The sequence below is a fragment of the Phaenicophaeus curvirostris genome, chromosome 1 (assembly GCF_032191515.1).
Source record: "Phaenicophaeus curvirostris isolate KB17595 chromosome 1, BPBGC_Pcur_1.0, whole genome shotgun sequence".
NCBI classification, from domain to species: domain Eukaryota; kingdom Metazoa; phylum Chordata; class Aves; order Cuculiformes; family Cuculidae; genus Phaenicophaeus; species Phaenicophaeus curvirostris.
Window position 1 is genome coordinate 13,195,741 of NC_091392.1, and position 12,121 is coordinate 13,207,861.

General features: G+C 42.1%; 1 protein-coding gene across 1 annotated transcript; it reads left to right on the top strand.

The window, feature by feature from the left end:
• The first annotated feature begins 2,901 nt into the window (after window positions 1-2,901).
• On the top strand, window positions 2,902-10,749 carry ARMC10 (armadillo repeat containing 10). The gene is made up of 6 exons (XM_069849743.1): window positions 2,902-2,986; window positions 5,047-5,192; window positions 6,254-6,388; window positions 7,680-7,856; window positions 8,907-8,978; window positions 10,240-10,749. The coding sequence occupies exons 1-6, from the start codon at window positions 2,902-2,904 to the stop codon at window positions 10,492-10,494; spliced, it is 870 nt and encodes a 289-aa protein (XP_069705844.1). The 3' UTR covers window positions 10,495-10,749.
• The last annotated feature ends 1,372 nt before the right edge of the window (window positions 10,750-12,121 follow it).

Genomic DNA, 12,121 nt, shown 5'->3' on the forward strand with positions numbered 1-12,121 from the left:
TTCCATGGAAATCCTGGCTGCAATAGCTGCTTGCAAATGGGGTGTCTTTTTGGTAGCTTAAAAATATCAAAATATCTCTTAAACTTGTATTTGTGCCTTGTGCCTTTCTTTGTTTTAAGGAAACTGAAAACCAGCTGCCACAGATTGTGAAACAGGCAGAGTTGTCAGAGATAAAAAGGGAGGAAACTAAAAAAAGCACAGGGAAACAGGTTAGAATCCTAAAGGCAAACTTACCAATTCTGTTTCCACTCCAATCCTTGTTACAAAGCTTTATTCTTTTAACATTTCATGGAAGATTATCTGCTCCTGGGCCAATAACTATCTAATGCACCAGTATCTGAAGCACAGCCTGTGGCATCCTCACCTCTGCCAGGTCACTACAACCTACAGCTTGTACTCACAGCGATCAAAAAGGCAGGAAGCATCCATCTGAAATCCAGAGGTACCTCTGTAATTAAAACTAACAAACTTAAGCCAACCTAGGGAAGGTGCCAGCGTGGTTCACTGTGTTTGCCTTTGGTTTAGTCATCATTTGAGTTTAAATACAGATTAAGGAGCAGAAGTAATTGGAGTACCGCGTCCAGTTCTAGAGTCCTCGGCACAGGAAGGACATGGATCTGTTAGAGTGCGTCCAGAGGCCACGGCCTACAGGAAAGCTGGGGTTTTTTTTTATCAGGGAGTGCAGTGATAGAAGGAGTGGTAACAGCTATAAACTGAAAGAGGGGATATTTAGGTTATGAAGAAATTCTTTCCTGTGAGGGTGGTGAGGCACTGGAAGAGGTTGCTCAGAGAAGTCATGGCTGCCCCACTCCTGGAGGCATTTGGCACCAGGTTGAATGAGACTTTGAGCAACCTGATCCAGTGGAAAGTGTCCTTGCCCATGGCAGGGGTGTTGAAACTGAATGATATTTAAAGGTCCCTTCCAGACCAAAACATACTATGATTCTATGATTACCTTGTTCCATCTTGTTTCCACTGTTAAAGTTTCCGTGAATTATTCAAAGAAGGTGTAAACAAAAAGAGGACACAAACAAACCCCACCCAGCAGGGAGCAGCGTTAAAGACCCAGGCCAAGGCTGAAGGACACAACCAGGTGGTACTCAGGCATGGCAGAGGTGGGGGAAGGGGCAGGAGGAGTGTGGGGTGGAGACTGCCACCTTCACATGGTACCAGCTTCTCCTTATAGGAAAAGTGCTCCATCTCTCCAATCACACTTGTGGCCCTCCTCTGGACTTACTCTAACAGATCCATGTCCTTCCTTTGCTGAGGACTCCAAAGCTGACATACAGGACGCCAGGTGAGGTCTCATGAGAGTGGCAGAATCACCTCCCACACACTGCTGCCCACACTTCTTTTGATGCAGCCCAGGATATAGTTGGCCAAGGAACCCCTGGGCACTGCTGGGAGAATCCCTGGGCACTGCTGGGAGAATCCCTGGGCACCCCTAGGAGAATCCTTTGGGCACCCCTGGAAGAACCCCTGGGCACCACTGGGAGAATCACCTTGGCACCCCTAGGAGCATCCTTCAGGCACCCCTGGGAGCATAGAATCATAGAATCATACAATCACTAGGTTGGAAAGCACCCACTGGATCATCGAGTCCAAACATTCCTATCAATCACTAAACCATGCCCCTCAGCACCTCATCCACCCATCTTTTAAACACCTCCAGGGAAGGTGACTCAACCACCTCCCTGGGCAGCCTGTTCCAGTGCCCAATGACCCCTTCCGTGAAAAATCTTTTCCTGATATCAATCCTGAACCTCCCCTGGTGGAGCTTGAGGCCATTCCCTCTTGTCCTGTCCCCTGTCACTTGGGAGAAGAGGCCAGCACCCTCCTCTCTACAACCTCCTTTCAGGTAGTTATAGAGAGCAATAAGGTCTCCCCTCAGCCTCCTCTTCTCTAGGCTAAACAACCCCAGCTCTCTCAGCCGTTCCTCATAAGGCCTGTTCTCCAGCCCCCTCACCAGCTTTGTTGCTCTTCTCTGGACTCGCTCCAGAGCCTCAACATCCTTCTTGTGGTGAGGGGCCCAGAAATGAACACAGGATTCGAGGAGCGGTCTCACCAGTGCCGAGTACAGAGGGAGAATAACCTCCCTGGACCTGCTGGTCACACCGTTTCTGATCCAAACCAAGATGCCATTGGCCTTCTTGGCCACCTGGGCACACTGCTGGCTCATATTCAGTCGCTGTCAACCAACACCCCCAGGTCCCTCTCCTCCAGGCAGCTTTCTAGACAGACTTCTCCTAGTCTGTAGCACTGCACAGGGTTGTTGTGCCCCAAGTGCAGGACCCGGCATTTGGCCTTGTTAAACCTCATGCCATTGGACTCTGCCCAGTGGTCCAGCCTGTTCAGGTCCCTTTGCAGAGCCTCCCGACCCTCCAGCAGATCCACACTTCCACCCAGCTTAGTGTCATCTGCAAACTTGCTAAGGGTGCACTCGATGCCTTCATCCAGGTCATTGATAAAGACATTGAACAGGGCTGGACCCAGCACTGAGCCCTGGGGAACCTCAATTGTCACTGGCCTCCAGCTGGATTTCACACCATTTCCCACCACTCTCTGGGCCCGGCCAGCCAACCAGTTTTCCACCCAGGAGAGTGTGCGCCTGTCCAGGCCAGAGGCTGACAGTTTCCGAAGCAGAATGCTCTGAGAAACTGTGTCAAAGGCTTTACTGAAGTCCAGGAAGATACATCCACAGCCTTTCCCTCATCCAGCAGGCATCCCGTAGGCCTCAACCTTCGGACAACCCTGGGAGCACCGCCGGACACCCCTGGGCGGAGCCGCCGCTCCCCCCGCGGGGCAGGGCCCCAGCCCGGCCGCAGCCGGGAGGTGGAGCCGGATGGGGCGGTGTTTTCGGCGGCGGGTGGGTGAGGGCCGGGGCGCTGTGGGCCGGTGCCGATGTGGGGCTGGCGCGGGGCGGCGTTGGTGGCGGCGGCGGCGGCGCTCGGGGCGGGCGCCTGGTACGGCCTGGGGCGGCGGGCAGGTGAGGGGCGGCGGGGGGCAGGCTTCAGAGCGTGTTTTAGTTATTATAAAGCCTCCTTTATTTTTGTTCAAGCCCCCCTAAGGAACATGTCCATTCTGTATTTACTTAATAGGGTGATTTGCTCTTCCCCTATTGCAGTGATTTATGTTCCTCTGTAATTTAAAGCCTAAAAAAGTGTTTACGCGGAATTGCAGAATGACCTGAGCTGGAAGGGACCCACAAGGATCATAGAATGGTTTGGGTTGGAAGGGACCTTAAAGACCATCCAGCTCCAACTCCCCTGCCATGGGCAGGGACATCCCACCAGCCCAGGCTGCCCAAGGCCCATCCAGCCTGGCCTTGAACACCTCCAGGGATGGGGCAGCCACAGCTTCCCTGGGCAACCTGGGCCAGTGCCTCACCACTGTCATTGATTCCAACTCCTGCATAGGACAACCCCAACATTCACACCATGTGTCTGAGAGCATTGTCCAAATGCTTCTTGAATACTGTCAGGCTTGGTGCCATGACTGCTTCCCTGGGGAACCTGTTCCTGTGCTCCACCACCCTCTGACTGAAGAGCCTTTTCCTAATAGCCAACCTAAACCTCCTCTGGGACATCTTCCTGTCATTTCCTTGTGTGTTATCATTGGTTACCAGAGAGAAGAGATCAGTTCTTCCTCCTTCCCTAGTGAGGAAGCAGTACACTGCTATGAGGTCTCCCCTCAAGTCTCCTCCAGGCTGAACAGACCAAGTGACTTCAGCCATTACTCATACAATTTCCCCTCCAGACCCTTCACCAACTGTTTAGATGAAGCACCAAAGCTGGTGAAGGGTCTGAAGCAACAGTTATATGAGGACCAGCTGAGGACACTGGAGTTCTTTATCTTGGAGAAGAGGAGGCTGAGGGGAAACCTTATTGCTCTTTACAACTACATGAAAGGAGGTTGTAGTGAGGTGGGCATTCTCTTTGCCCAAATAACAAGTGATAGGACAAGAGGAAATGGCCTCAAGTTGTGCCAAAGGAGGTTTAGATTGGATATTAGGAAAAATTTCTTTACAGAAAGAGTGATCAAGCACTGGAACAGGCTGCCCAGGGATGCTGTGGAGTCACCATCCCTGGAGGTGTTCAAAAAGCATGTAGACGCGGCACTTGGTGATATGGTTTAATAGGCACAGTAGTGTTGGGCTGATGGTTGGACTTGACGATCTTAAAGTTCTTTTCCAACCTCAATGATAATATGATTCTAAGATAAAAATCTGTTCGTTTTTCAAGTTAGCTCTTGGATTATTGTAATTAACTTTGACCTCTTTCCCCTTCCACCAAAGAATACATTGGCGTTTGCCTGGTGAGATGATGGCAGCAAATATATGGAATTATAAAGGACTGGGTAGCTCAAAAGTCATTTGAAATCACCTGTGACTAGTGCTGTAGTCATAGATCGGGTCTTCAAGCTATTCAGCTAGCTAAATAGTTCTGTGTCTAATCTGACCGAAAATGGTCTTTGATGGCATCTGTGTCTCCCTTTTATGAAAACTAGGTACTCCATGACATCATTCTGACTCAGAAACAGCCTTCCGTGGTGAGCCAAGTGATGCTGTTCTTAACACTGTGGTGGTTGCTTTGTAAAAGGACTTCAGGGTACAAGCAAAACATCATTATCATATTTTCTGAAATGATAGTCTGAGTCGCCGGTTTTATTTTCTTTTCCTACAGCGCTCAGACAGATTTCCACATTTCATTTCAGACAACACAAGGAAAAGTTATCAGGTTTGGTGAATATTCCTAGTAATTTTGAAGGGGAGGTTTGCTGTTGGTTAACCAAATAGTAATGTGCCCCAAGCTCTTATTATGCATTCCTTTTATTTCTACTTTGAAAAGAGGTAGGTAGAGGACTCAAGAAAAAGGACAGAAGTCTTGGTGAAGTAAAACAGTCTTTTTGTCATTATATGGTGTACAATCAAACTTAGAACAATGTAGCCTACAACTGAGTGCTAGACCTCAGCTTTGTAAAAAATGTTAAGTGAGCTAGGTGAAATGTCTCAAACTTGTTTTTTTTTTTATTTTTAAATACTTACAGACAATAGCCTTCCAGTGCCAAGCCATGCCATGGATGTGGATACTCTACAGAAACTTATTCATTTGCTCCAGGCCACAGATGATCCATTAATTCAAGAGCAGGCTTTAATCACTCTCAGCAACAGTGCTGCATTCTCTGTAAATCAAGTAAGTATTGTTCTGCAGAAAAAAACAGTGTTTCAATACCACCCAGTATGGGAGATGAGAGGTACTGTTTTGCTGAAGAGTGACAGAGGACTGAGAGCTAGGATAGCTTGTGTTCTAAGATCTGTTTTATCTCTATTCCTTAATTTCTGCTAGCCCAAATCATATAAGTTTACCAGCTTCACAACACTTAACCTAAGCTTGCTGTTTGTACTTCAAGTCTGTACAGAGTTCTGTATTTTCAGTGCTGTAAATATATCTTCTGTTGCTTACTGTTATGTTAATGAAAGGATTAAATTGAGGATGGGTTAAATATTTTCAGGATCAGGCTTGAGATAATTTAAACTAATTTTTTATCTTTACAAATTTGTATGCCATTTACATCTTAGCAACTTTCCAGCTACCTATGCTTTTATAGAGGTTTAGTCTCCAGGGACCCACCCTTTTTTTCCCTCTCTCTCTTATTCCCCTTTTTGTATGGTACTCACAACAGCTGTCTATTCTGGATTCTCAGGACTATTTTCTTAATATAAATCTCTCAGAACAGAACTGAATCCCTAGGCCCATTGGCCCATTTTTCAACCAGCGCAGGTTTTTTTTCAGTGATGGTTACAGTCTCAATTGAGAAAGTTTTAAAAAATATATCAAGTGTAATGGAAAAGAAAAATAAAGTTTTAGAACTTGTACTCATAGTAATATAAAGAAAGCTGCAGCTTAGAAGTCTGTTCTGTTCAGTCAGGACTTTTAGGTGCTCTGACATGGCTCAGCTGCTCTAAAAACTCATTACACAATAATTACCTTTTTTATATTCTAAAATGCTTTAAGAATGGTTTGCAGGACAACTTTTAGAAGTAAAGGTGTTGTGCCATTGACAAGTAATATCCAAAATGCTTGGCCTTAAGCAGGACTATTCTTAATTTCAGTGGAAGCCATTAAACAGAGTAGTCTGTTCTGGAAGTTTTCATTCACACATTCTATTTGCATTAAAATGGAAACTTTCAGGAAGGCCTTCAGCCTTTAATTTAATTTTTTAATAATCTTATTAAATACATTTTATATTTCAGGATATTATCCGAAATTTGGATGGCCTTTCTGTTATTGGAGGGATGCTCTCAGACTGCGTTCCCAAAGTTAAAGAAAAAGCACTAAATGCACTTAATAATTTGAGTATGAATATTAAAAATCAGGAAGAGATACAGGTAAGGTTTTTAAACGGAAGAATCAAAGTAATTGAGAGACAGGAGTTAGTACAGGGCTTTCAGCATATTTGTTAAATACAACTGTTTTGATATTAGACATACGAGGCAGCAGGTCTGTATGATCTGTGCACCCCAAGGCCAAAAGTATAACTTAACAGTGCATTATATCACTGGCACATATCTTTTTAAAAGACAGTTACAAAACTAGCCAGTTTGTGTTCAACTTTCACCAAATGCTATTAAAGAGATTGTGCTGCTAAGTCTATAGAAAGATTAATGTGAGGGAAGATGGTTTTCAAACATGTCTAGAACATCAGCACTGGTTGTGTGGTAGGATGGACTGCAGGCTGAACTTAGGTTGACTCCTTGGGCAAGGGAGGAGAAAACAGTAATTGATCCCTTGAGTTTGTATTAGACCATTTTTTCCAGGTGATACTTTCATCTTGAAAGAATAATGTGTAATAATGATAAGTCCTACTGTTAAATGTAGGAGATGGTATGGATATGAAAGGACCAACCATCCACAAAGCATTCACTTTTGATATTATCAGATTAATCAATGAATCAAGAAGTGTCCAAGCAGTGAGCTGGTGGAGATTTGAAGATTTTTACTAGTTTTTTTCATTAGCTTGACGAAAAGGCAGTTTGTACGTGGTCATTTGCAGCATCTTTAGCACTGAGCAACTTGCTTGCCAACAGCAAATATTTCCGTAACTGTACAGATAAAAAACAACTCCTTTGGTAAAGGCAAAGTAATTTTTTTCTTAGTTTGAACACCCAAAATTTGTTTTATACTATCACCCAGAGAAAATTTGGTAAATAAGAGTTGCTCGTGTCTGTTGTCATCACTGTTCTGAGGAGTACTGTGCTGAATGGGCCGCATGGTTGGAAGAAAGGATGGCATTCCCAGAGTTGTCCTTAGCTTTTTTTCAATATGTAAGAAGATGTTAGTTGCTGTAAGTGATTTTTTAAAGCACTCCTTAATGCAAATGTGCCGCTTCTGAGATGGAGTCGGAGCAGCTCGGATTTTCAGAGCAATTTATGCATCGGGAAGGTTAGCGGGCGTAATTCTGAATGTCTGCTTCTATCATGCCAATAGAATGTTTGAATATATTCAAAACAAAACAAAAAAGTACTTGTTTCCAAGAACCTTCATCAGGTTATGTGTTCAGCCAGCAGTGTTCAAGAGGTATTTACGCTACTGTGGCTAGGCCACTGACACTGTTTGTGAATAGAAAATCTCCCTGTATCCCAAACCATCTTCTCTTTATCTCCTTCCTTTTTTCACCAGGTGTACATTACGCAAGTTTGTAGGAACATTGAGTCTGCTCCCCTGAACTCTGACCTGCAGCTAGCTGGACTCAGGTTGTTGACAAATATGTCTGTTACCAGTGACTACCACCACAAGATGATCAACTCAATTCCCTGCTTTCTACATTTGCTTTCAGAAGGAACTGAAAGGACACAGGTACTGGTTAGTGTATTGTTACTAACCATTTGTGAAGCTGCTTTACTTGCCTCCTTTTTACTGTTATTAAAATGTTTTAGACTGCTTAGTAGGTCAAATATTAATTAATGATGGCAGATAGTACATAAAATATGAATCTATATTACTTTCTCAATGTACATTCAGAAAGAGACGAGGAAAGAAATCTTGATAGTAGAACCACTGGGCTGAAGCTTTACCAGATCAGTGCTGTGTACATTCCTCCTGGCCTTTGCTATAGCAACTCCAGAATTCTTTTCTGCTTGCTGAACATTGCTGCTGCATCACAGAGCAAGGAGGATGTGAAAGGCTTCACCAATGCATGAATCTCTTTAGCGAAACATGCCAAGCAATGATACGGCTTTCCGTTTCCTTATGTTTATTATATCTCTTCTACTCTAATGACTGCATTAGGAAATTGTGCTTATTTGTGAATTATTGTAATATTGAAAGAACAGAAAAGCTTCCACTAGGGACCAAATCCAGTGTTTATAAGATGTCACAGTACTGTCAATATCAGTGTCTTCAGTTGCTCTATCAGATCAAAACTAGCTTTCCAAAACACAAATCTCCACTAAACTTAGCAGACTTGTTTTACTTAAGTACAACAAATAGCATTAGGTCTTTTCCTAGTGTTTAGTTAGAAGATTAATGTCACAGGGTCCACGGAAGTACAAAGGTGTACTTGTATATGCTTCTAATCACATTTTAAATACAGGACTTAACCATCCTCTGTATATTTTAAAAATATCCCATATTTTGCCTACTGCAAGTTGTAAACAGATATTGCCTTATTTTGATGTTTACGGCAAACTGAATTTGCCTCTGAAATATCTGTACTTAGTAGAGAGGTGCTAGTGACTCCACAAGCTGTTTTTTTCTACACCAAAGACTGAAGCACACAACTCAAGATATTAGTTAACCCATTCTACCTTTTCCTCTCCAAGTCAACACTGACATGAGTGATGCCCATTACAACTGTGCTTACTGCTTTTGGAGCTTGGCAATGAACTTTGATGTTCTTCATTTCAGCTTCAGGTTTTGAAAGTACTTGTGAACTTATCTGCAAATCCAGACATGACAAGACATCTTCTCAAAGCTCAAGTAAGGTTCTTGCTATTGCATTATATTTTTAGCATTTGTACGTGTGTAGATATGTGTAGGCATTAGAAAAGTTTTAACATATTACAAGTATATATGCAACTCCGGAGTTAAACTCTAGGAAGTACTTGGTTCACTAAAATTAGTAGCTAGATGCATACATTCTTTCACAGGCCAGCTTTCTTCCAGAATGTAGTGTAATACAGACACCAGACTTGCAGAGGGGGAGTCACAGGGCCTGTGTCCTGGAAGACACCTGGTCATACTTCCAGTGTAGCATTCCAAATAATCAGTGACATCCAGAAACCTGTTCTCACCTTCCCTTTCCACTGAAGGGGTGGAAACTCATGAACTTTTGGGTGCCTACACAATGCACCCTGGCAAGTATCAAAAGAAACCCAAACACCAAACTTCATTTCCTTACATGCAGCCAGTACTTAAATTGAAGACCAGGTACAAACATCAAGTAAAACCTTCTCAGCAGCTGTTTCTGTAGCTAACATACTGTACCCAACACGACCAAATTCCACTGAAATTCCTCACCTCTTTACTTAAATGCAGCCATGAAACTGTGTCTCTGAGCCCTGCAATCTGAACCTTCCCTGTGTATTTCCTTACATCTTCGTGGAGAACTTTATCTGACATTAGCTACTGCTGGCTTTGGCATACAGGTTTATGTCAGTTATATCCTTTCCTCACACCAAAACAGAGTTAGGGACTGAAATGGTGCTGCATCCTCCTCCCTCTCCCCAGAGTCAATTCCTTAAAACATAGAGTGGCTTTTATTTTTGAGCTCTCAGCTGTGAGCAAAGCAAGTCTAGATAATACCAGCTTTTCATTACTAAAACAATATTAGGGCGGCTAAATCTTCAATTCTTTGTTAGAAGTGTAGCCTTTTCTTGTTTATCAGATGTGCTGACAAAAACATTCAGATCACTGCAGAGGGCAAAAGCAACATTATGGAGAGAGAAAGGAGACCCTCTCTTCCCAATGGGAATTTTCCAGCTAGCCACATTTTGAAGACTGAAAGTACAAAGCATTTATTAGTGTGTGATGCACAAGCCAGTCTTTTCCAAAGTGGAAATGTTTGTGTTGTGCAAGTGTCTGGAGTGCTTTCACAGTGTATGGAGTTCTGGTATTTCATAGGGTTTCTGGTTTAGATGGCTTAGGTGCAGATTTTTTCCCAATTTTTTTAAGCTGGGAGATTTAGTTACATCTATTTTGTGCTGGTGATTAAGTATGGATTATTTCTTGAATATCCTAGGTGCCGTCATTGCTGTTACTTTTTGACAGCCATATAAACAGAGATATTCTGCTTAGAGCCCTGGTGTTAGCAGCAAACTTGAAAAAGAACATGAACAATGAAGATGGCACCGTGATTCAAGACCAATACAGTGAAGATTCAATTTTCTTTACACTCTGTAGGGACTCTACCCAATTTGCTCAGAAACTGGCATCTTTATTGCATCACCCTGATACAGAAGTGAAAGAGCAAGTTGTGAGAATATTAACACAATAGTGATTTTCTATCAGAAACAGACTGACTTGATGAAAATATCTAATCTTAAAAATACTAAACTAAAAAAAAAACCTCAACAAACAAGGAAAAAAAAATCCAACGCAAAAAATACTGACTACTACCATATTACTGGGCACAAATCAGTTACTATGAAAGAGTATCTCATAACAGATTTTTTTTTATGAGCAAGGTAAAAGCAATGCCTTAATTTGCACTGAGAAATGACTGTACAGCTGGTACACAAAGCAGAGAGGAGCAGTTTAAAATACTGAAAAACATACAGTGGACATTTTAAATAGATGAGTGGAGTCTATTGAAATATTCTTCTCAATGTCAAAGAATTTCTGTCACCTTAAATATTTAAACTTGATGAATAAATATCTTTATGGAAGATTTAGGAATTAGAGATCATGCATTTACATTTTATTTATCTGCTATCTACTAAATGTGTGCCACCAAGTCTTAGAAAATATTAAATAAAATCAATACCAAATTATCATTGACTTCCTACAAAAGTGGCATTTTCAGTTAAAGCTGCCTATTAAAGTTACCCAGCCTATGTTTCTTCACCTCACCTGCACAGAATATATTCTAAAGCTACGTTCTCTTATGCTTAGTACATCCATTCCATTGAGCCACACTGCAGTGCAGTTAACCACAACCATGCAACATCTTGCTTTCAAACTGTCTCTTTAAGGAAATCAGACATATTTTTAAAAATACTTTGAGTCAAATATTATCTGCAAGTGCAATTCAACATTCTCATCTTTATAAAAGAGGCTACAAGAGTAGTATCAGACACACTTTTACAAAAGCTTTCTCTTCTGTAGCAGCTCTTGAGCCTGCTTTCCTCAGAGAGCTTTAATCCCTTTTCTTTACAACTGGAGTGTCATCGGAATATTCCTTCTGTGGAGTTAGCCCCCATAAAGTTTTCATCATTAATGCAGCATTAATTCAAAATGAAGTGGAATGCGTGTAAACATAATTGTAGAAGAACCTGAAGGAAGTTTCATTGATGAACATAAAACACACTAGGAAACACTTCTTTGCTAAAATGAGACGAAGACTTCCTGAACATTGCATCATCAAGTAAAAAAAAAGTGTCAGACACAAAGGCTGGAAAACAAGTTTTCCACCTTGTACCATTTTTAAGAAACAGACATTACCTAAACTGTTACCAGAGGCTTCATCTTTCTAAGTTAATACAGCCAGCCTGCTCTTTATAACACTCTTGTCTCTTTCTGTAATTCAATAGCAATCTCAGTTATTTTTCAGTAGGCAAATTTGCAAATAGCTAAAACTGCAAGAAAGACTCGACCTTGAAAAGACAAGGTAACTATGCCCTGATCAATGCAGGGGTAAAGCTACATGTATCCAATTTATATACCTAGGTAATTGTAACTCCTCAGGAATACAATTAAGGCAGAAATAGAAGTTGGCATGATTCCCAGTCAGAACCCTGGCAACCTCAGTAGTGACAGTGATCTTCCCTTTCTCCTTCCCACTGCTCCAAAAATACTGCTTATTTTGTAATAAGCAAATGCATTACAATCACTTAATGATTTGCCACTTTTTGTAGATGTAATATTTTTCTGCTTCTGTATTTAACAAAGAAAGATAAAGGCTA

What these genes read in the sequence shown, in the direction of transcription:
- ARMC10 (XM_069849743.1), top strand. Translation starts at nt 2,902, where the DNA reads ATGTGGGGCTGGCGCGGGGCGGCGTTGGTGGCGGCGGCGGCGGCGCTC. An exon ending in CGGCCTGGGGCGGCGGGCAG is followed by an intron (nt 2,987 to 5,046) that starts GTGAGGGGCGGC and finishes AAATACTTACAG; the next exon opens with ACAATAGCCTTCCAGTGCCA. An exon ending in CTGCATTCTCTGTAAATCAA is followed by an intron (nt 5,193 to 6,253) that starts GTAAGTATTGTT and finishes TTTATATTTCAG; the next exon opens with GATATTATCCGAAATTTGGA.